The sequence below is a fragment of the Echinops telfairi genome, unplaced genomic scaffold (genome assembly GCF_000313985.2).
Source record: "Echinops telfairi isolate 266 unplaced genomic scaffold, ASM31398v2 ScPeMD7_7459;HRSCAF=8497, whole genome shotgun sequence".
Taxonomy (NCBI): Eukaryota; Metazoa; Chordata; class Mammalia; order Afrosoricida; family Tenrecidae; genus Echinops; species Echinops telfairi.
In genome coordinates this window covers 6,026,392-6,047,641 of record NW_022111359.1, presented here as the reverse complement: position 1 = coordinate 6,047,641, position 21,250 = coordinate 6,026,392, and the positions used below count along the sequence as shown (strand labels likewise).

At 53.0% G+C, this 21,250-nt stretch overlaps 1 protein-coding gene across 1 annotated transcript in view; it reads left to right on the top strand.

Annotated features, from left to right (window-relative positions):
• SAFB2 (scaffold attachment factor B2) overlaps window positions 1-20,909 on the top strand; it is a 27,163-nt gene extending 6,254 nt beyond the window's left edge. Inside the window, exons 5-21 of the mRNA XM_030888346.2 lie at window positions 1,799-1,861; window positions 3,367-3,394; window positions 4,208-4,748; window positions 5,192-5,253; window positions 5,736-5,836; window positions 8,391-8,540; window positions 8,652-8,764; window positions 11,124-11,266; window positions 15,834-15,925; window positions 16,846-16,982; window positions 17,143-17,436; window positions 18,168-18,299; window positions 19,383-19,425; window positions 19,845-19,972; window positions 20,247-20,359; window positions 20,444-20,510; window positions 20,628-20,909. Of these exons, the coding sequence (XP_030744206.2) occupies window positions 1,799-1,861; window positions 3,367-3,394; window positions 4,208-4,748; window positions 5,192-5,253; window positions 5,736-5,836; window positions 8,391-8,540; window positions 8,652-8,764; window positions 11,124-11,266; window positions 15,834-15,925; window positions 16,846-16,982; window positions 17,143-17,436; window positions 18,168-18,299; window positions 19,383-19,425; window positions 19,845-19,972; window positions 20,247-20,359; window positions 20,444-20,510; window positions 20,628-20,751 (2,331 nt within the window). The 3' untranslated portion in view covers window positions 20,752-20,909. The remainder of the gene's footprint in view (window positions 1-1,798; window positions 1,862-3,366; window positions 3,395-4,207; window positions 4,749-5,191; window positions 5,254-5,735; window positions 5,837-8,390; window positions 8,541-8,651; window positions 8,765-11,123; window positions 11,267-15,833; window positions 15,926-16,845; window positions 16,983-17,142; window positions 17,437-18,167; window positions 18,300-19,382; window positions 19,426-19,844; window positions 19,973-20,246; window positions 20,360-20,443; window positions 20,511-20,627) is intronic.
• The last annotated feature ends 341 nt before the right edge of the window (window positions 20,910-21,250 follow it).

Here is a 21,250-nt window from a genome sequence, read left to right as displayed (position 1 = left end):
CAGCAGCACTGAAGCCTGTTAATTTCTCCGTGGGCACTTCAGTGGCATTGATGACCTTCCTGGGAGTTGTGTGGCATTGCCGCCCTCTCCTGAGGTGCGCCTCCCACACCCAGGCAGCCTTTCTCAGTGTCCCGCCAGCTGGAGACCACGTAGGGGGTGCTTAAGACTGCACGCTGCTCGGGGCAGGTGCTCATGACGTGCTAGTTAAACTGTTTCAGTGAGCCTTGAGACAACGCAAGGATATGTGAGGGTTAATTATCTCAGGCCGGTAGATTGGGAGTTCCTCCATGAAATCAGAAAGGATGGATTCCATGAGCATTAAAAATTCTGTTTTGATTCCTCTTAAGATTCTTGTTTAGAATCTTTGATTAACTCTTCAGTCAAGGCAGCCAGGCACCATCCACATCTCATGACTGGAGAGGCAGGTGCTCGTGGGGGCAGTTAGCCACACATCCCACCTCCTCTCCTGTTCCTGCCTCTTCCCATCTCTGTATCTTTTCCAAAGTAGTTGTAAACACACACGTGCGCCAGGCACAAGAAAATGAGGACAGCTCATGACCTCAGCGTTCAGCAGCTATTCCTGCAGGTACTTTAAGAATTATTCTTTATAGTCAAGAGCAGACACTTAACAAAAGACAGACATGATTGAGCCAAAGTCCCAGGTGGTGCCATGATGAACACTTGGCTGCTTTCTGAAAGATGGGCATTTCAAGATTTGATCAACTCAGCACCTAACCTTAGGGAAAGTGGCCTGGTGGGACTCAGCCTTCTTAAATTACAGTCAAGAGTAAGGTTCGGAACTTGGGCCTTTTTAGTAACACCCTAGTCTAGGGTGGCGTGGAGCACCAGGTTGTTGTTTTTTTAAGTCATTTTATTGGGGGCTCAAAAACTCATCACAATCCATACATATATCATTACGTCAAGCACATTTGTAAATTTGTTGCCACCTTACTCAAAACATTTGCTTTCTGCTTGAGCCCTTGGTATCAGCTCCTCATTTTTCCCCTTCCTCCCCACTCTCCCCTCCTTCATGAACCCTTGGTAATTTATAAATTATTGTTATTTTGTCATAGTTTGCACTGTCTGACGTCTCCTTCACCCGCTTTTCTGTTACACACCAGGCTCTAACATGGGCCTCTTGTGCGCTGTGGTTTCTAACCTCGTGATTGGGGAAGCGTAACGGGATAGTGTCGTCGAGTTGACGGTCACCTCCTGACTCCTGTGACAGAGCAGAGCTGTTCCTCGGTTTTCTCCTCCCAAAGCTGCAGGGGGCAAAGGGTGGGGGTCGAACCGCCAAACTTCCTGCTAGCAGCCAAGCCTTTGGCCGTCAGGGTTCAAAAGGGCAGCATGGGAACAGAAAGGCCTCGGGGTTTAGTGAGCTTCCCATCGCTTGCTTCACTGGTTGAAGACAAATCTAGCTAATGAAGTTGTCTAGAAGGATGTATCTGCTAGTGTTCCCTTAAGCACTGCAGCCACAGAAAAGCCGAACAGGGCAGTCTGTCTTCTGCCCTCTGGAGTTTCCTGTAAGTTGGACACTGAGATGGTCGATGCTGACCCCCGGGTTGTAGAAGCTGCCTGGGACACAAGGGCGTTTGCTCACTCAGCAGATAGCACCAGGGTGCCAGGTACCCAGGCACCTTCTCCAGAGGCCTATCTCCAGGCAGGTGCACTTGGGCAGGGAGACATGTGACAGGGTGACACGGGCCAATGGCAGCAGGGCCCTGAAAAGGAGGGGTGTTGGCCTGCACGTTTGCCTGGTTCTGGTCCCTCCAGAGTCATCTCCGGCCTCATCTTCCAGGTCGATGGGGAAGGCTTTGGAGACACTTTGGATCCTTCGTCGCTGGACTTAAAAGTCACCTCGGTGAGTTACTCGTTTCCTGGGACTCGGGAAACTTTCATGTGTCTATGTAGGGGCTTCAAAAAGATCGAATTCGATTCCCTCCAAGCCCCTTTGTGTGTAGAAATGGCTCAGCACTGACAGAACGTGAGGCGCCCTGGTGGTGCAGTGGTTAAGCACTCTGCTCACCCTAAAGATTGCTCCTTTGAAAGCTACCTGGTGGGTCTGTGAGCCCAAGGATGGGTGGTCTGCTCCCATAAAATAGTCTAAGAAATCCTTTCACTTCGTGACGTGGTGTCCCCACAAGTCAGCATTGACCACTGGGCCCCTGAGACAGCAGCTGGGTGAGGCACGTTCGTCTCAGATGGGTCAGCAAGCTTTTAGAAGAGCCAGTCCTGCCCTTATTATTTAAAAGTTACTCCAGAATCCTGGTTATCTGAATGATACCCTTTAAAGTTTTCATTGATGAAACTATGATAGCTCTATTATCATCTTTAATTTTACTTCAGAGCCACATGTACGTACCAAAGAGGCCGCTGCATGTGGCTTGAGAGCTGCATGCAGTTTGCCAACCTTGGTTTAGAACATAGAAGGTGATGGGAGGCTGGAGGGCCACGCTGGGAGAGGAGATGGCTGGCTCGGAGGGGGGCGGGGGGGAGGGGGCGCATCTCTGTGAGCCTGAGATCTGGAGGAGCCTGGCTCACTCTGCTGGCCTCACAGGCAACAGACCCTAGGCTTGAACCAATCGGCTATGGCTAACGAAGTAAAACCAGAGCAGACCTGGAACTGGAAAAATGAGAGGTCTAGTTCAGCCCTGGAGTAGGAGGTTGGGAAGTGATATGACAAGCCCCCTGAAGAGCCTGGCATGGACTGACAAGGGATCTACTTGGCTGCTGCTCTGCCCACCACCACCACGCATACAACGCACGCACGCACGCACACACTCGGGTTTTCTCAAAAAGAGATTGTGTTCCTAGAAGGGGTGTGACCTATAGGTTTTCCCATTCGGATTCACCCAGAGGAGCCATGGTGGTGTAGCAGTTGTGTGTTGGGCTACTCACTCCCAGGTCAGTAGTTCAAAACAACCAGCCACACCTTGGGAGAAAAATGGGACTTTCTACTCCTGAAGAGTTACAGTCTGGAAAACCTACAGCTGCAGTTCTCTCCTGCCCTGTAACGTCACTATGAGTCTGAGTTCTGGTTCATCCAGACTTTAGAGATGGGTCTGATCAGGCTTCACTTCCTCGGCCCACTGGTTCACAGCTCTGAGCGATGCACTTGCTGATGGTGGACAGCTGTGTCGGCTAGGGAAGGTGAGCCTTGGTGGTGAGCCAGTTAAAGTGCCCCGCTGTGAACAGTTTGGGGTCACCAGCTACTTGGTGGTGCTTGGCTTCTATAGGAGGGCAGTTTAGAAGCCCTGCTCTGGCCCGTAGGGGAGGGGTGTGTTTACTGGGGGCATGTGTCTCTCCTTCGAAAAGTACCTTGTGGATTTTCTTTTTCTTCCCTTTTTCTTTTTTTTTTTTAAACAGGATATTGAAGAACCGCTCTTGGAACCAGGTACTGATAAGAGAAACGCAAGAGTTATGGTTTGCTGGGGTTTTTTCCACACTGCTATTTTTTTTAAGTCTTCTTCTTTCAAGCTGTGTTGTGGGCTTTATAAACTTGCTTAACTGGACAATCTAGATCGTACGAGGATCAGAGATTGGAAATCCTATCAGCACAGCTGTGGAGCTGGCAGTCGTAGTTCCTCGAGGTGCACTGTGTGCTGCGAGGTGCCGTAGCTTGGCCTCGGGTCGTTCCCTCCACGGTATGGGCACGTGAGACAGAGCTTTTGCTGTTCTGCTGCCGCTATTCTGAGTATTTGGGTGAAGGGCAGCCTGAGGCAGCGGTCAGGGCAGTTCCGCCCCAAGGAGTGCCTGGATTCTCGAAGACAAGATGCTTCCTCAGGAATTCCCTCCTGCTGTTGGACAGTTCTGTTAAGCGAAACACAAAGAAATGCGGAGTTTGAGTTGTTGGGTGAATGGTGGCTGTGTTCCGTTCAGCACCTTGGACATCAGAAAATACGTTGGAAGACTCAGCCAGACTTGAACCAACGTGGAGAAGACTGTCCAGCACCAGCCCAGTGGTTATACATGTTTAAATCTTGGGGCCCTGGTCTCTTCCCAGTAGCCTAACGGCCTCAGGCAGTAAGTAGTGGTTGGCGTGCAGGTAGTCGGAGCAGGTAACCGTGTCCCCTGGGGTTTTCCAATCTCTGTGTAGTTAGCTGTTCTCCTCGTGTGCGTGTGGCAGCCGTGCCCCATCCACACTTGTGATTGCTGTGTTTCCCTGGTCATTAAACCTTGTGCCATTCTATTCCTGTTAAATCCGTAGAAAATGAGAAAATACTCGACATTTTGGGGAAAACTTGTAAATCTGAGCCAGTAAAAGAAGAAGGTTCCGAGCTGGAGCAGCCATTGGCACAGGACACAAGTAGCGTGGGGCCAGACAGGAAGTGTGCGGAGGAAGAGGACCTTTTTGTCAGCGCTCACCCGGAAGAGGAGGAGCAGGAGCAAGAGGAGGAGAAGGAAGGTGCTTTAGCTGTGGCCAGCGAGTCCACAGACGCTCAGTGGAGCAAGGCAGACACCCTGTTAGCGGTAGTGAAAAGGGAGCCCGTGGAGCAGACGGGCGACGGCGAGAGGCCGGACTGTGAGCCCACGGGGCTAGAGAAGCCAGTTGAGCAGAGTAGTAAAGGCCCCGAAGACGCGGAGGCCTCGGGCCAGGAGGCGGCGACAGAAGCTCTCCAGGAAGACTCAAGCGCTGAGCCCCAAGATAGCAAAGAAGACGTGAAGAAGGGGGACCTGGAAGCTTGTAATGAAGCCCCCCCAGCTCCCAAAGAGTCCTCCGCCAGGGAGGGCGCTGATCAGAAAATGAGGTTTGTTCTTTCTCAGTTCTAGACCAGACGCTCTCTCCTTTCCGCGGGGCACTTAATGACACATACACTGCTCTTCCTGCAATTGCCCAGCCAGACTCGGGCAGCTGTAGTTAACTGCTAGAGAGCGTTTCCGTTCTCTTTTGTTTGTTTTGCTTTATTTTATTGTAATGAGTGAGTTGGTCCCTTTTCTTCAGCCTGTCCGGCTTGTGCTCCTAGCTTGTTGCTCATTGCCTCCAGCTAAATTGAATGGACTTTTTAGAACTTGACCTTGGATGGGGGGAGGGGAAGGAGGAGGGGAGTCAGATTTCCAATCTATGTTTGTGTCAAAATCTCTATTTCAGACTAATTTCTTGGGAGGTCTTCAGTCGTAGCGCACGTCGTCTTTTTAATGTAGCTCCCTGCAGTTCTTTCCCTGTGTGAGTAGCATTTCCTTTTGTTTCTAGCTCTTTTAAAGCAGAAGAAGAAGAAGAAGAAGATGTAAAGCCGAGTATTAAAGACGACAAAGGTAAGGATTAGCTTAATGTCCTGGGAGCCTGCTGCGGATCCCAGATTTGAGGAGGGGAGGTCCTCTTGTTGCCCACGTTTCAGATCAAGTGGTTTGTTTCTAGTTCATTTGGTCTGGAGGTAGTGAAGTTAACCATACACCATCATCTCGAGAGGGTAGTTGGCTTGGTTGGGAGGCTTCGCTTGTGCGATCATGACAATCCCGCTGTGCCAGAAGGAGAGTGTTCTGAGCGGCTCCTCAGTTATCACAGACATTTCAGTGTGACACCAGCAGGGACACCATTGATTTCCTCGAGCATGGAGGTCCTGCAGTTGATGGTTGTCGTGCTGGGGGTGCGGCTTCCATCCTGTATGCCGCCCGTAGGGTGATCCTGGAGTCAGAAGAGGAAACCTGGGTGCAGTTAGCGTCCGAGGGAAAGCACTGTTCCCTGAAGAACAGCCCTGCTTCTGTTCTGAGAAGTGTGACCCTCTCTCTTGCCCCAGCTCGTGTCAGTAGCAGTTCTGGTCGGAACCTGTGGGTTAGCGGGCTGTCCTCGACCACTCGCGCCACTGATCTGAAGAACCTTTTCAGCAAGTATGGAAAGGTATGTGTTCTCTACCTCTTGCCAGCGAGGTTAGCCTCCTTTGGCTGCCGCAAAGAAGGGCATCGGAGTGGGCGAGCTTCCTATTGAAGGGTTGGCTGCCTAGAAACGGAGAGTCCTGGCTACAGGTGTCTGCAGGGCTGCGCTCACTCTGAGGGCTCTTGAGAAGGCTCCTCGGGGCCTCTTCTGAGCTTACTAAGCGCTGGGGGCAGAGCTTTGGCGTTCCTTGACACAGCCTCCACCTACTCTGTTAGCTTCACTCAGTTCATCTTCCAAGGCCTGTTGCCAGCAAGGACACATTTGCAGGTCTGGGGCTCAGGACTGGAGGCACAGCATGCCTTGTTCTGCTGTGCCTTCTACACATGGAAGGGCTGTGCAGTCTTGTTTCTTTTTTTAGCAGTTTTAATGGCATATATTCACGAGTCAGACAATTGTTCAGTCATTAAGAACTGTACAATCATTGCTGCGATCAATTGTAGAACATTTTCTTTCTTGCACTCATTGTTATTAGCTCCTCGGCCATACCTTCAAAAAAGCATTGATTGAGTTCCTGTACAGTTGAATCTATCCTGGTTTTCATAGACAGAAAACACAAAATAGACTATGAATAGTAACAAAAAGTATAATCATAAAGAATGCAAAAAATTACTAAAAATGAGAATAAATTTTAAATGAGTTGAAAAAGAGATCAGATAGTAAGGCGTTGAAATTTCACTAGCTACATCGGTAATAGTCCACGTTCCACTGCGGGATAGCAAGGCTGTTCACATTCTTGGTCTGTGGTCACGGGGGATTCACCAGAGGCTTGATCCACATATTTTTCCCTTCACTTTTTTTTTTTAATGAAACAACTAAAGTGGGTCAAAGGGGAGATCAAATGATAGGGTATTACATTTTAACGTAACTATCTGCTATAATTGACTGTACAATGCTGTCTGATAATAAGGCCATTCACACCCCTCAACTCTGGTCAGAGGGGATTCATTCATCAGAGGTTTAATCCACGTGTGGACCTGCAGGTAGAATTTGGGTTTTCATTGTCACCCCTAGTCTTCTGCAAACTGGGTGTTCACAATTTAAGCTCTGATACCATTCCTTCCTTCAGATTTAGATTCTATTGTTTACAAATCTTGAATCACACAGGCTCATGTGCTTCTTCATGTGGACTTAGTTCAAGTTTCAGCTAGGTGGCTGCTTGTTCGAAGGCAAGCCTTTGGGACCCGAGACGCTCTTTCTGATCTAGTTTCTTTGCCACACTTGGTGTTGCACGAGTCTTCACAGCGCCATTTTTCCAACAGCTCATGTTTGCTCCCTGTCTTTGTCTCCCTTTGGTTGCAGGCTTGCTCACAATGCTATCTTGCACACTTCCTGGACTGCAGACTAGTGTTGGTATCGTTTGTAGAGTGCTGGCAAGCCAACCATGTTCCGTGGCTCGCTCTTGGTCTAAATTGTTAGGACGTGGTGGCCTGAGCCAAACCCATTGTTCTGCTGTGCTTTGCAGAGACAGGGCCTTCTGTGCACAGAAGGGCGTTTGGGGGGGAAACGCTTTGATTCATTTGATCCACCAAATTTGATTTGAGCCTAGAAACTTACTTCCTGGTGTTGGTCATGCTACTGGCTTTTCCCTCTGTTGAGGACTCTCAGAGATGGGAGGCAGACACAAGAGGCGCCCCTGATTGGCACACACCTCAGGCCCTCGAGGCTTTCAGTAAGCAAAGTGGCTCACACTAGGGTTACGGGATGCATTCTGATGAATTTCTCTTCCAACAAAAGTTTACAGAAACCATTTGCATTTATCTTCTGCTTTTTATGCCGACTCATTGATTTAACGAGACAAATACACACACAAATTCATCATTGAGCTTTCTAATCTCGAAATTCTCTGTGTGGTATACATACGTACATCCAGATGCACTTCAGTTTGAGGGAAATGTAAATTCAGCATCCCAGTAAATTGGTTTCATCCTGGATGAACATAAACATAGTCAAAGGTTCTTAGAAAGTAAATGCTGACAGATAGTGGGGACTGTCATGCTCTCCCACGAGACCCTGACAGTATGTCAGCATTTCAACTGTTGCATAACTGTTTCGGATTATACGTGAATATATAGTATCACGCAGTTTCACTTAGGAGTTAGTAGTACTATTTTTGAATGAGTTGGTATTTAAAAGAAATTGAGGGGTTTTGTTCACGGGTCGATTTGCCGCGTGTCCACCCAGAGAGGTACCCAAGAAATGTCCGTAAACTCAGTGTTACTGAGCCTTCCTCCAGTCCTGGGTCCTGTTCCCCACCACTCCACCCCTGCTGCCCGGAGTCCTGGCCCCGAGTGGAAGGCGCTTTGGGTTTGTGAACACATGGCCACCTGTCGAGTTGCACAGTGTGTTGGAGCCCTTTGGGGTCTGAGGAACCACCCTACATGGAAAGGAGTCACATTGCAGCTCAGCCTAAAGGGTGCAGTGTTTGCAGAGCTGGACCCTGACCAGCCGGTGCCAGCAGGGGAAGGGTTGTGCATTTCCATGACAGCAGTGGGAAAACCAGAACCTCCTTTTTGTGAAGGTTGTCGGGGCCAAGGTGGTCACCAATGCCCGCAGTCCTGGGGCGCGGTGCTACGGCTTTGTCACAATGTCGACCTCCGACGAGGCCACCAAGTGTATCAACCACCTTCACCGGACAGAGCTACACGGAAGAATGATCTCCGTAGAGAAGGTGAGGCCTCCCCCCTGGCCCCCTGAAGCTGGTGGGGTCTCCGGGTGAGGGGGCCAGCTGGGCCCCTGGCTTCTGTCCATGTTCCCGTTGGATTATTTTTCTTTTTTCCAGGCCAAAAACGAGCCCGCTGGGAAGAAGCTAGCTGAGAGGAAAGAGAGTGAGGTGAAGAAGGAGAAGTCTGCAAGTGTGGACAGGCCTCATGCTGTGGAGATCAAAGTTGAAAAGTAAAGCCACTTCTGAAAACCTTGCTCGGGGGAGGCAGGGGCATGCGCACACAGTCCCTCCAGCTTGTCCTGGAAACTGGGGGGGTGGGGGTGGCATCTTGCTGCACTTGCTGTTTGCAGATGCCCAGTGCCAGTGGTGGCACAGTGGTTAAGCAGGCGGTGTGGCCCATGGGAGAAAGATGTTTGCCACCTTGAAAAGCCCTCGGGCGCTTCTCCTCTGGTAACTGGGTTGCTAATAGTCACCAGCACCCAACTGCCTCTCTCCTTCGCGTGCACTAAGTGCGGTGGGTGATGCTCAGACTGCTGAGGCCTGGTGGCTGGGAAGCCGTCTGAAAAGAACAGAGGACTTCATCCTGAAGTAACCTTTTGGTCCCCTGCACAGCTCTCCGACCTTGACATCGTTCCCCAATCCACATTGGGTCGCACGAGGTTCTGGCATGTGTTGGGCCACAGCAGCTAAGTGCCCCAAAGCCAAAGTGGCCAAGCTAGCCTGCCACAGAGGAAGGCAGCCTGCTCTGACATCAAAGCCAGCAGCCCAGCTGGCTCTGCATGGTATCGAGGGTCACTGTCGTTCCCGCGCTCAGGGCAGCCTTGGGATTTGCTGCAGCACAGTAGTTTGGGAACCATGCGTCTGAGATATGATGAGACAAGAAACAGATCAGGCTCTGAAAACGGGCCTTACTTATTTCTACTTGGCTCAAGCACGTAGGCTTGTCCTTTTAGAGTGGCCTTTGGCCAAAGGTCTACCTGATGCTTCCTGGGCTGGCACCCTGCTGTCTGTAACCCACTCCCACTCAAAACACATGGCTCCCACACGGCATCTAGCCCCTCCCACCAACCCCACTTTGTCCTGAGATGCCTGATGCAGGAGAAACCGACACTCCGGCAGGTGTCACCTCTCACAAAGAGCAGCCCCTGTTGTGGACCCACAGTTCTCTCAGCAGCTTCTCCAGACACATCCTGTCTGCGCTGCCCACAGTCCTTGTTGGTGGAGCACGGGGCACAGTTGGCGTCGTGGGATGAGCAGGACCTTGGAAAAGTGTGTTCTGGTGCCAAAGTGAGGCGGCTTTGTGTAGGAGGAAGAGAGGCAGTAATGAACTGGTGGTAGTGGGCTAATGAATGGTAGCATTTTGAACCAGCAAGGGAGTGATCCTGTGTGGTCTGAGGAGAGGGAATCCGCTCAGAGGTCAAGGGCCTGACCCAAGTTCACACAGGCCTGCCAGGACTTGACCTGGTCCAGGTTTAATGAACCCTGGGGCCCAGCCCTAAAAGCTGTTCTTAAACCAAGGAGCTGAGCTCATCTGTTTGAAGTCGCTTTCCCAGCAGGCGGTTTGAGTTGCCATTGAGAGTTGATAGTGCCTCTGGCAACCCCATGTGTGTATCCCTGAGTTTTACTTTTTTCTCAAAACCCAATTTACTAACAAAAGTTCTGGGGGTGGGGTGGGGTGGGGTAGGGTGGGTGGTCTGTGTGTGTGTAAAGTCCTGGTTAGCGTGTGTGTGGTGTGTGTTAAGCAGCTCAGATACTATTAAATGGTAAACTCCCTGACCCCAAGCTAAGGGCCTGTGGAGATCCCCTTGGCCCAGCCATAGCTCCACTTGGTGCGTGGCAGTGCTGAGAAGGCAAGAATTGCTTGTTAGAGGGGACCCCCAGGGCTGGTGCCCTCCCCCGCCCCCCCTCAGGTGCCTGGTGGCTGGTAGTTCATAGACGTGAAGTTTAATTGCCTGAGACAAGCAGCACTGGGGACTGTGGGAGACTGTTTGAATGGCTGAGATGATTTATTTCAGCACTTAAAATATGAAACGGCCTTCTGTGGAAACCTTACTAATCATCTCCTGTATTCACTGGCATGTAGTATGCCACCTCCCCTGCCCCTCCCGCCCCACGTGTGCAGAAAGGACGGGGACAGGCCCGCTGCTTCTTTCAGTAGGGACTTGGCGTCCGGTGCTGCTCCTCTGCTCTTGGTCAGACTCCCTAGTCGGAAAAGCTTTATCCCTCTGCATCCTAAAGTAACCACTATGAATGGATTCTAAATCCTTCCCGTCGCTCACAGATGAATTGAACACATGCCCCTGTAGGCTCATGTGGCTAGCAATTGGGGGAAGTGGCCCCAGGGGCCTCTGGCTTCAGTGGGCACAAGTCTAGGTTTCGCCGAGACCACAAGTGGAAATCGGGACCGCATCTAGAGAGGTGGGTGACCTGGACGAGGTTCTCCACCCAGCCCTGCCTGACTGCTGTGGGAGCGCTTCCTTCCTTCCTTCCGCGTGGCCGGCGCCTGCTCGTGTGCGCGTGACGCTCAGTGGGACCCGGGCGCTTAGCGAGTTCCAGCAATTCACGTTTATCGACCATGTTTTCAAATAGAACCGTAATTAAGAAGGAAGAGAAGGAAGAGAAGGTCGAGAGAAAGGAGGAGAAAAAGCCTGAAGACATTAAAAAGGAAGAAAAAGACGAAGAGGAGCAGAAACCACCGGGAACCCCCAGTCGGTCCAGAGTCACAAAATCAGGTGATTACAGAGTCTGACGAAAGGGGCGAAGCCAGGACCGGATGACGAGGGCTCCTGGAGAGCAAGTGAGGCAGCCAGCCCCCCGGGGAGTGAATTACGGTGTACAGAGCACGCCAGTGTCCCTTCGATACCTCACATTGTGTTCCATGCCCTTGATTACAGTCCCCAAGAGCCAACCTCGGCCCCTGTTCACCCACACTTGTAGGTGTCTGCCCTCTGGTTAATAAGCCACCACCCCTCCCGTCCCTGGGGACTATCAGGAATGGTCCTTTGAGTGTAAACGTGTGAAGACCTCCTCTTGGCTTCATATGACTACTCTGAGTGCTCAGACAGTATTTGTGATTGACTCATTTCATTCAGCCAAAGATTCCTGTGTTAGGAACTGTTTCCCCGGGTCTTGATTGCTCTGCAACATTGCCTGGTAGTCCATTGTGGGTTTGCTCACTTGTCCATGGATGGGCAGTTGCGTTGTTTCCCTTTTATGTTATTGTGATTGATAAGTCCATGAACATAGGTATGCATTTATCTGTATCTCAGCTCTTATTTCTGTGGGACACACCCACAGACACCCCTAGTAGTGGGATGCTGGGTGGTATGCAAGGAAGTGGCGTGCCATCTTCCGCAGTGGCTGTACCATTTTACAGCCCCGTGAGTAGTGCATAGAGGTCCAGGCTCTTCCTACCCTCTCCAGCATTGATTGTTTTCTGTTTTAACTTTGCCGTTCTTTCTGGAGGAAGATGGTGTCTCGTGATCGGCACCTTGTAATGGCGAATGATTGTGAGCTTTCTCCACGTGTTCGTGGCTGCCTGGATGTCTTTAGTGAAGCCTTTGCATGTGAATTTGCCTTTGTTAGGATATTGACATCTTCTCTAAATTTTAGGTGGGTTGCCAAAAATTCCACCACCACCACCCCCATCTGTGAGTTCTTTTTATTTTTCTGGTGAAATCTTTTGATGTACCTAAGTATTTAAATTTTAGGTCTCAGTTGTTTAGTCTTGTGCTTTTTGTGTGTTTTTTTTTTTTTAATTCATATTGGATAGTATATTTGTAACAACTATATTATAGCCCCTGAGTTTGTCCTTATTTTTTCACTGATGGTATTTGTAATTCTAGGTTTTATATTTAGATCTTTGATTCATTTTGTTTTTGTTTTGGGGGGGGGGTTTTGTTTTGTTTTTTTTAAATAATTTTATTAGGGGCTCATACAACTCTTATCACAATCCATACATACATCAATTGTGTAACGCGCATTTGTACATTCATTGCCCTCATCATTCTCAAAACATTTCCTCTCCACTTAAACCCCCGGCATTAGGTCCTCATTTTTCCGCTCCCTCCCGCTCCTCCCTCCCTCATGAGCCCTTGATAATTTATAAATTGATATTTTGTCATATGTTGCCCTGTCCGACGTCTCCCTTCACCCACTTTTCTGTTGTCGGTCCCCCAGGGAGGAGGTCACATATAGTTCCTTGTAATCGGTTCCCTCTTTCCTACCCACTCTCCCTCTACCCTCCCTGTTTCACCACTCACACCACTGGTCCTGTAGGGATCATCTGTCCTGGATTCCCTGTGTTTCCAGTTCCCATCTGTACCAGTGTACATCCTCTGGTCCAGCCAGACCTGCAAGGTCGGTGTGAGACATGGGTCCTGTTTCATTTTTCTGCAGTTGTCTGTCCTGGTTTTTCCAGCATTATTCATGAACTTTGGCCCCGTCGGAAAGTAGCCCTTCATCAGTAGATATGCTCCTGGGATATTACTTCTGTTCCGTTGCTCTGTGCATCTGTCTGTCCCTGCCCCGGGCTGTTTGACTGCCTTGGTTTTGTAGTAGTAGGGTTTGCCATCTGGAAGCTTGAAGCTTCAGAGTGCTCTGGTCTCTTAAATTTCTTTAGTAATGCTTTGCTTACCCTGAGGTCTCTTTCCCTTCCTTGCAAAGTTGGCATTTATTTACTTTTTTGGTGTCATTTGAAATCTAGATTGGGTTCGCGTTCTATCTGTAGACTGTTACTTAGTATTGGCATTTTCACTCTGCTGTATCTTTCTACCCGTGAGCATGGTATAGTCTTCCACTTAGGTAGATCTCATTTGGTTTTGTCCTTACAGTAGCATTTGCCAGTTCTGGAAGCGGTGTGTGTGTGGTGTGTGTGTGTGTGTGTGTGTGTGTGTGTGTGTGTGTGTGTTTCCTCTAGTGATGTTTATTCCTAGGTGTGTGTGTGTTTCCTCTAGTGATGCTTATTCCTAGGTATTTCTTCTTTGGAGTGGCTGTCCCAAATGGCACTGTATTTTTTGTTTCGTTTTCAGATCTCTGAGTGTAAAGGAATCTGACTGGTTTTTTACATGTTGACCCTGAACCCTGCCATGTTGCCCAGTCTTCCGCTTCTCACTCGCACTGCCATTGTGTCATTCCTGACTCACAGCAGCCCTAAAGGAACTGCCTGTGTGCTTCACGGGACTGGAGCGCTTGTCGTTCCCCACAGTGCGACTGGTGGTTTTGAACTGCTGGCCCTTCTGATAGCAGCCCAACATGTAACCACTACTTCACCAGGGCTCCTAAGCTTTTCATGGATTATAGTAGTTGCTGGGTCTTTGGGATATTCTGGGCATAAGAGCGTATCATTTGGACATAGATAGTTTTGCTCCTTTGCCAGTTTGGATGCCTTTAATTGCAGTGAGTTTTTACTGCATGGGTGTGACTGTGATGACGGCACAGGGTCAGGTAGTGTCTCGTTCCTTTGTGCAGAGATAGGGTCTCTGGTCGGAACCTGCTCGAAGGCACTTAGCGGCAGCAGTGAGTTTGGTGTGGATTTTGTCTGGTTCTCCTTCACAGGAGTGTAGACTCTTGCTTGAGACCACTGTCGTTCTTTTGTGTTCCTTAGCAGGTAATTGCAATGCCATTGCTTCCCCGGAGGGTTTCTGGATCTGTGATTTGGGCGCTTGGTGGAGCCACTCTGTGTTGCCTTGGAGACACTGGTGGTTCTGTATCTACTGAGACTCAGGAGCGCACCACCTGCCTCTGGGTGGCTGTGACAGAGGAGGGGCTGGCCGCACAGTTTTGTCTGCTGTGTGTGCGGCACAGATGATGGTGGGGGGGGTCATCTGTCATTGGGCAGGTGGTGCCTGTGGGGCACAGCTACTGTCTCCTACCTTTCTGGTTGTCAGCCACGGGTGGGCGTGCGTTTGCAGTCCTGGGTGTGTGGAGCTGATGCCCAGCTCACTGCCTCGATTGAGCGCTGTGGGCCAGAGTTCAGAATGGCCGTGCTGTCTGGCCACTGACCACCCACCCCTTCTCTTGTCTCCTCCATCACTGCTTTGCACAGCACCAAGACAACTGTGGGATGGCTCGGGGCGGGTGGACTGAGTGGCCTGGGGCGTGCTGCTTCCTGAGCCACTGGCCTAATGCAGCCAGCGGTTGGCACAGGGGTACTGGCTGACTGGGTGACATTCTATAAGTGGCGTCAGCAGGGCAAGCAGAAAGGTGTCAGAAGTGCCAACTCCCCGACAGCTGTGGCACCCTACCCAGGTGCTCGTGATTCTGAGTCTCCCACAAGAGTTGTCGTTTTCTTCAGTGAGCTGTGCTCTGTACCGCAGCATCTGTGGGAGCTTCCTCAGAACATTTTGTAGCAAAAAATAAAATAAAGTCAATCCCCTTAGAACACAAGCACGTGGGGAAAAGAACCCAACCATCTGGAGCCTTGAAATTTGGTTCAGCGCTTTACAAGTGAGAGCCTAAGCGTTTGGGGTAGTTTAGGCGCGATCTCACGAGAAACAGCTTTTAAAAACACATCAAGTATTGTCAACCTCCCCAAATATGGCACTGTAAATAAAAGCCAGTTATCATGTTGGAGAGAGATAGAGCCAGTTTGCAGCCTTTCCTTGTCTGTGTCTGGCCTTGTGTCCTCTAGGCCGGGGGGCCATGCAGAGCCAGGCCCTGTCAAGCTCCGCAATTAAAACAAAGCGCTGTCTGTCCTGCAGCATTTGAACAGAGCCCTGTGTGCAGGGCAAGGGGTTCTGAGTGGGTGTGCTTGTCGCCCAGCAGCACTGGATGGTTACAAGTCAGGCTGCTAACCATGAGTTCAGCAGTGTGAATCCAGGAATCGTTCTGCAGGAGAATGATGAGGCTTGCTGTCTTCTCCCATAAAGAGTCACCGTCTCAGACACCCCCAGGGACAGTTCTCCCCGTCCTACAGGGTCACTAGGAGTCAGATTTGACACGGTGCCAGTGGGTTTTGAGTTTGTGTGTGTGTGTGTGTGTGTGTGTGCATAAAATGTGTTTCCCCCCTGGAGTTCCTTGGCGAGGAAAGAACACAGCCTTGCCGCAGACGAGACCCGTCAAGGCACCCCAGCTGCTGCGTGCCCAGCGTCACCAAGTCTCGGGGCCTCTGACGAGCCAGATGTGCTCGGCTCTTGGTATCGCCATCAATAGAAAGATGGGACGTGGGCACCCCAAAGATCCAGCTGCAAGGTGCCCAAGCGGGCCCTAGAAGTCCAACATCCAGGTCTTGGCCCAGGGGTGCTGTTGGGAAGCCGGGATGCTGGCCTGTTTGAGTGACAGCTGCACTTCTCCCTGAAGGAAGCCGAGGAGTGGAGCGGACAGTTGTGATGGACAAGTCCAAAGGCGAGCCTGTCATCAGTGTGAAGACCACAAGCAAGTCCAAAGAGAGGGTGAGTGGCCCCGTGGGCTCTGGCACCGCTCACAGAGCTGTCCTGCTTAACAGTGTGAAAGGTTTCCTGGAGTCGCTGTCACGGTGAGAGAGTTCTTTGAGGGAATCAGGAGGCATGTTGTCCTTGGCCTAGATGGAGCTGCTGACTTTCCTCATGGGATCCCCCCAGGCTCTCAGCTGTGTGTGGAAGTCACTGTTGTCTGGGTGGTTCTAGGGGTTCACGTAACAGTGCGGTGCTGACTTTGGGGTTTCTGATGGGCATTCTAGTGAGATTTATCTCGTGTGACCCTGATGCATCCTGCTGCTTTTAAGCAGGCCCCAAATGAACGAGTCTGCTCCCCGCCACCCTCCTGTTCTCAAAGCTGCTGTTCCAGCCCATAGTGACCTCATGCACCACAGAAGCAAACCCTACCTCGCCCTGCACCATGCTTATCATCGTTCCTGTGCTGGAGCCCATTGTGGGAGCCACTGTCCATCCATCTCTTTGTTACTGTCCCTCTACTTGACCCCAGACATGCTGTCCTTCAGGGACTGGTCTGTGGTTAACATGCCCAAAGTATGTAAGACGGAGTCTCGCCATCCTTGCCTCTAAGGAGCTCTGACTGTCCTTCCATGGCAGATCGGTTTGTTTGTTTGGCGGTCCACAGTACTTTTAATAATCTTCGCCAGCACCACAGTTCAAATGCTTCGATTCACCTTCCTTATTCCATACCTGACGTTCACATGCATCTCAGGCAATGGAGAGGACCGTGGTTTATGTCAGGTGCACCTGTCTTTAAAGTAGCACCCTAGCTCTCCATTACTATGAAGAGGTCGTGTGCAGCAGACTGGGGCCTCGCCAGCAGAGGCCCATCGGTGGGCGTGTTCAGAGTGTGCCACTGTTTGTCTGTCCCACCTGATGGAGTCCGTTTTGCCCTGCAGAGCTCCAAGAGTCACGACCGGAAATCGGAAAGCCGAGAGAAGCGCGACATCCTATCGTTTGATAAAATCAAAGAGCAGCGCGAGCGAGAGCGCCAGAGGCAGCGAGAGCGGGAGATCCGGGAGACAGAGAGGCGGCGGTGAGCGCTCCTGGAGAGCTCCTCAGGACCTTGTCTGGGCATGGCTCAGGGTGGGGGATCCCTGCCCAGTGGGACGCCTGCTGCCCTCAACTGCTCAAGTGGTGGTGGGGTCCTGAACCGCCGGTGGGAGGGATTCAGGCCACCCTCTCTGCACCCACAGCGAGCGGGAGCAGCGGGAGCGGGAGCTGCGCCTGGAGGTCTTCCATGAGCGCAAGGAGCGAGCCCGCTTCCAGCGCGAGCGCATGCACCTGGAGTGCCAGCGGCAGAGGCTGGAGCGCGAGCGCTGGGAGCGGGAGCGGCTGGAGCGCGAGCGCATGCGTGTGGAGCGCGAGCGCCGCAAGGAGCAGGAGCGCATCCACCGCGAGCGCGAGCAGCTGCGCTACGAGCAGGAGCAGCTGCGCTACGAGCAGGAGCGGCGGCCTGCCTTCCGGAGGCCCTACGACATGGACGGCCGGTGAGCACGGGGTGGACAGCCTGGTGGGGCAACCAGGACCTCAACCTACTGGAGGTGGGGCCCAGAACCACCCGCCCTCAACCCCACTCAGGTCTCCGTTGGGGTCTTTACCTGCACCACTCTTCCGAGCGTCTGGACAGTGATAGCCGCTGGGGGTTACCTAGGTGTCCCCTGGGTGGGGTAGATGTCTTGGGATAATCACAGGCTCAGGCCCACACACACGATAGTGGTCTCCGTCCTCCTGTCGGAGAAGGAGCCAAAGGTAGGCCCCTTGGGAGTTGCCACCTGGGGTCAGAGGCTGGTCTGCAGCACAGCAGAGCTGCTTTACCAAAGCTGCTCCTGGGAACCTGGCCCACCAGTCTGTCTCGGGAGTTCCTTTAGGACCACTCAGGGCCCTGCAAGAGACCAACCCGTAGGAGGGGAGCGGCCCCGTTTCCCAGAAGCCGGAAGGTAACCATTGTGGCCACTGCAGTTCTTCCAGAAGAATCAAATGCTCCCACATGCTTGTGTGAGAGCTCAGGCAGGACGCCAGTGCCTGTTCTCCTTCCACCATCACTTCACCGTCCATAGTGAGCTCACCCTGGCCCTCGGAGACCAGCCTGAAGAGCGGCCCTCAGGCCTGCCCACTCCACCCTGGCTCTTTCCTCTCACTTCTCCGAAAATGCAGTGTGCTGTTGTCTATTATTTGTTCATTGCTTTTGATTCTCCTCTCACCCTCACCCCCACCCCAGACGTCCTGACCCCTACTGGCCAGAGGGGAAGCGGGCGATGATGGAGGACAGGTACTTTCCGCGCTCTGAGCACCGCTTCCACACCTTCGACCACCGTGATCGGGGTCATTACCAGGATCACATGGGTGACAGGTCAGTAACCACCAGCCCTGGGCAAACTCTCCACCCCATCCACTACCTCAAAGCCCTCCCTAGAACGCCTGGTCCCCAGCGAGGGGGTCCAGAAGGCCTGGGACTGGTGCCATGGGTGTGCTGCCCCGTCCTCCGCATCTCCAGCAGGGAGGAGGCCACTTCAGTGGGAGCCGGGGTTGGGGGACTCCCAGCAATGGAGTTACAGCTGCAGTGACACTGGGACTCCAGACTCTGTCACTGCGTGTCCTGGGCAGGGTCTCCTGTCCCATCAGGAGTGAGAGCACAGGCCCTGTTGGACAGCCCGGGGTGGATTTGGCCTTGCAGGGAACGCTCTCACTGAGTCCCCGGGAAGCCAGGCGAGCAGTCTGTGGGGCGGGGGGACTTTCCTGTCAGCACGGTCATCTCTGCAAGTCTGTCCTCCATGTCCATCTCCCTGGGGTTGGGGCCCCATGGACATTTCCTTGTCACCGCCACATTAGCGTTTCCAGGGGGAGGGACAGGAACGACTGTGGGGATTGTACACAGCTGGAGCTTGTTTTGAGATCTGGTGTGAGTCTTGTGTTAGGCCCAGCCACAGCTTAGGGCTCATCCGGGGTTTCACGCTGCCCGTTCATCACCACTGAGCCACAGCTAGTGGGCACCAGCTCTGTGTGGTGGGGCTCCCAGAGGGGTGGGGGTGGTGCTAGATGCCACCCAGTCATTTCTGACGGTTTAGTGATCATGTGGCAGGAGGGCAGCTCTGGACACGTCCTATGTCTTCGGAGGCCAAGTACCCCACCCTTTGAGCCCCCCTAATGCGACTGCCGACTGGACTGCTGGTTCTGTGGCTACTGAAAGCCCGTGGTCCTAAGCTGGTGCTCTGGGCTTTTCTGGGCCCGTGACTGGAAAGTTACTGTGTGTTGGGTTAGCATACGTGTTCACCCACCCTGATGACATCAAGAGCCTGGCTGCTGGGGTGCGGAGTGTGAACTGGAGTCTGGAAACAGAAAGGACTTGAGTGTTGCACCTTTGAAATGGCTGTGGGTGGCTGGCACCCGTCCTGGTCCTGTCTGAGCATTTGAATGAGATACTTTGCTTTCCCAGGAGGGAAGGTTCCCGGTCCATGATGGGCGAGCGAGACAGGCCGGTGAGTGGGCTCCTCCTTCGTGGGGGTGGGGTGGGGTGTAATGGGGCCGGTAGAAGGGTGCATTCTCCCCGGATGCTCATATGTGAGGGTTTTGTGCTAGGTGTTTGGGGTGCCCTGGGAGCCGGCCGAGGGGCTCCTCTAGAAAGGTTGGGTGTTTCCTCAGTCATCCAGACTCCCTGCAGTCCGGCTGTGTGGGATACCACATCTCCACAGTTACATGTCAGGATTGTATTCGTGAGGGCAGGGCGCCCTCTCCCCTGTCCATGACTCCCACGTCTCCCCAGGAAAGGCGGGATGAGGGGCAGGGCTGTGGACTCCCAGCAGCACCCAGAGAGCTTGGCGGAAGGTGAGGACACCCCAGGCATGCTTCCTCCTGCTTGGCTGGGGGCTGTGGTGAGCCTGTCCCTTGTGTCTTCCAGCACTACATTGAGCGCCACGGCCATGGTGGGCCCCCAGAGCACCACAGCCGGGACTCCAGAGACAGCTGGGGTGGCTACGGCCCGGACAAGAGGCTGAGCGAGGGCCGGGTCCCGCCACCTACACCCAGGTCAGTGGCGCAGGCTGGGTGGCGCTGCTCTGTCCTTGCAGTGGAGGAATCGGGAGGAGGCGATTCCTCTGACCAAGAAGGTCCCCAGCTGCCCTCCTGATGGGCTGGCGTGCTCTTGGTCACCACCCCCGAGCCCTCTGGAGGCATGTCCCTCGGTCTCTGCTTCCCTCCCATGCCTCGTATCCCCTCCCTCTGGGGTATGCAGCACTGGCCTTCTGATGGCCTGAGCTGGGAAACCTATCTCGACAGTCCTTTGTTGCTTCTTCTGGCAAAGGGCTGGACGTGACTGGGGTGAGCACGGCCCGAGGCTGGAAGATCGCCCAGAGCGGGCCTGGCAGGACAGCGGGGAGGCTGAGGCAGCCAGCCAAGAGCACGCGCAGTGGCAGGGTACGCGCTCACCCCACCACCCATCCCAAGCTGCTTCTGCTTCCTGAGCAGCCTCTCCAACTGCGTTTCCTCCTTCTCTCCCAGGTGGTGAGCGAGGCCCGTCCAGCCCCTCGGGGCCAGGGCACCTGGGGAACCACGGAGGCATGGCGGGGTAAGGACGCCATTGGAGGCCCAGTGCCTTGCCTGCGCCCGCCCCCTGTGCATGCCTGCTCAGCCTTCTTGGCTGAGTGTTTTGAATACAAACCCAAAGTGGCTCTCTGCAACATAGGCACCTGGCGACCTCCAGTGCCACGGAAGCCGCTGCAGCCGCCACCACCACTCTAGAGGACGGCAGTCCTCACCTGGACCCGGCCCGGCACACCCCCGGCTGCCGAGACACGCAGAGCACTTGACGAGCATTCTTCGGCCTTTGTTCCGAGGCGAGGCGGCTTTGCACAGGGTGGACACACCCAGGACCCGGGGCGCCGGTGGGCGGACTGGATGGTGGAGCACTGGCTGGCCAGGACCAGGGCAGCAGGGGCCCCTCAGCCCCACCCACAACCCCCTTCACCCGCCGCTACTAGGCCCCACCACCCTCGAATCTCCAGGTAGGCCCTCTTGGTAGATCTGTTAGCCAGGCCGAGCTGGCACCCGGCGCCCTGGCCACCCGCCACTCGCGGAGCTCAGCCCAGGGGACTCACTTCTCTTTTTTTTGTAACAAGTGTGTTCTTCTTCTGCGTTTTTAAGACCAGGTTTCTGTTTAACGAGGCATTCCATTTTCCATTAATAAAAGTTTATGGTTCGCATTCGGGGCCTGTGCACGTGTGGGGTGCAGATTCCAGAGGGGAGGGCTGGTGGGAAGGAGGGAGACATACACACACACACCCCACACACCTATGCCCTGCTGAGCAT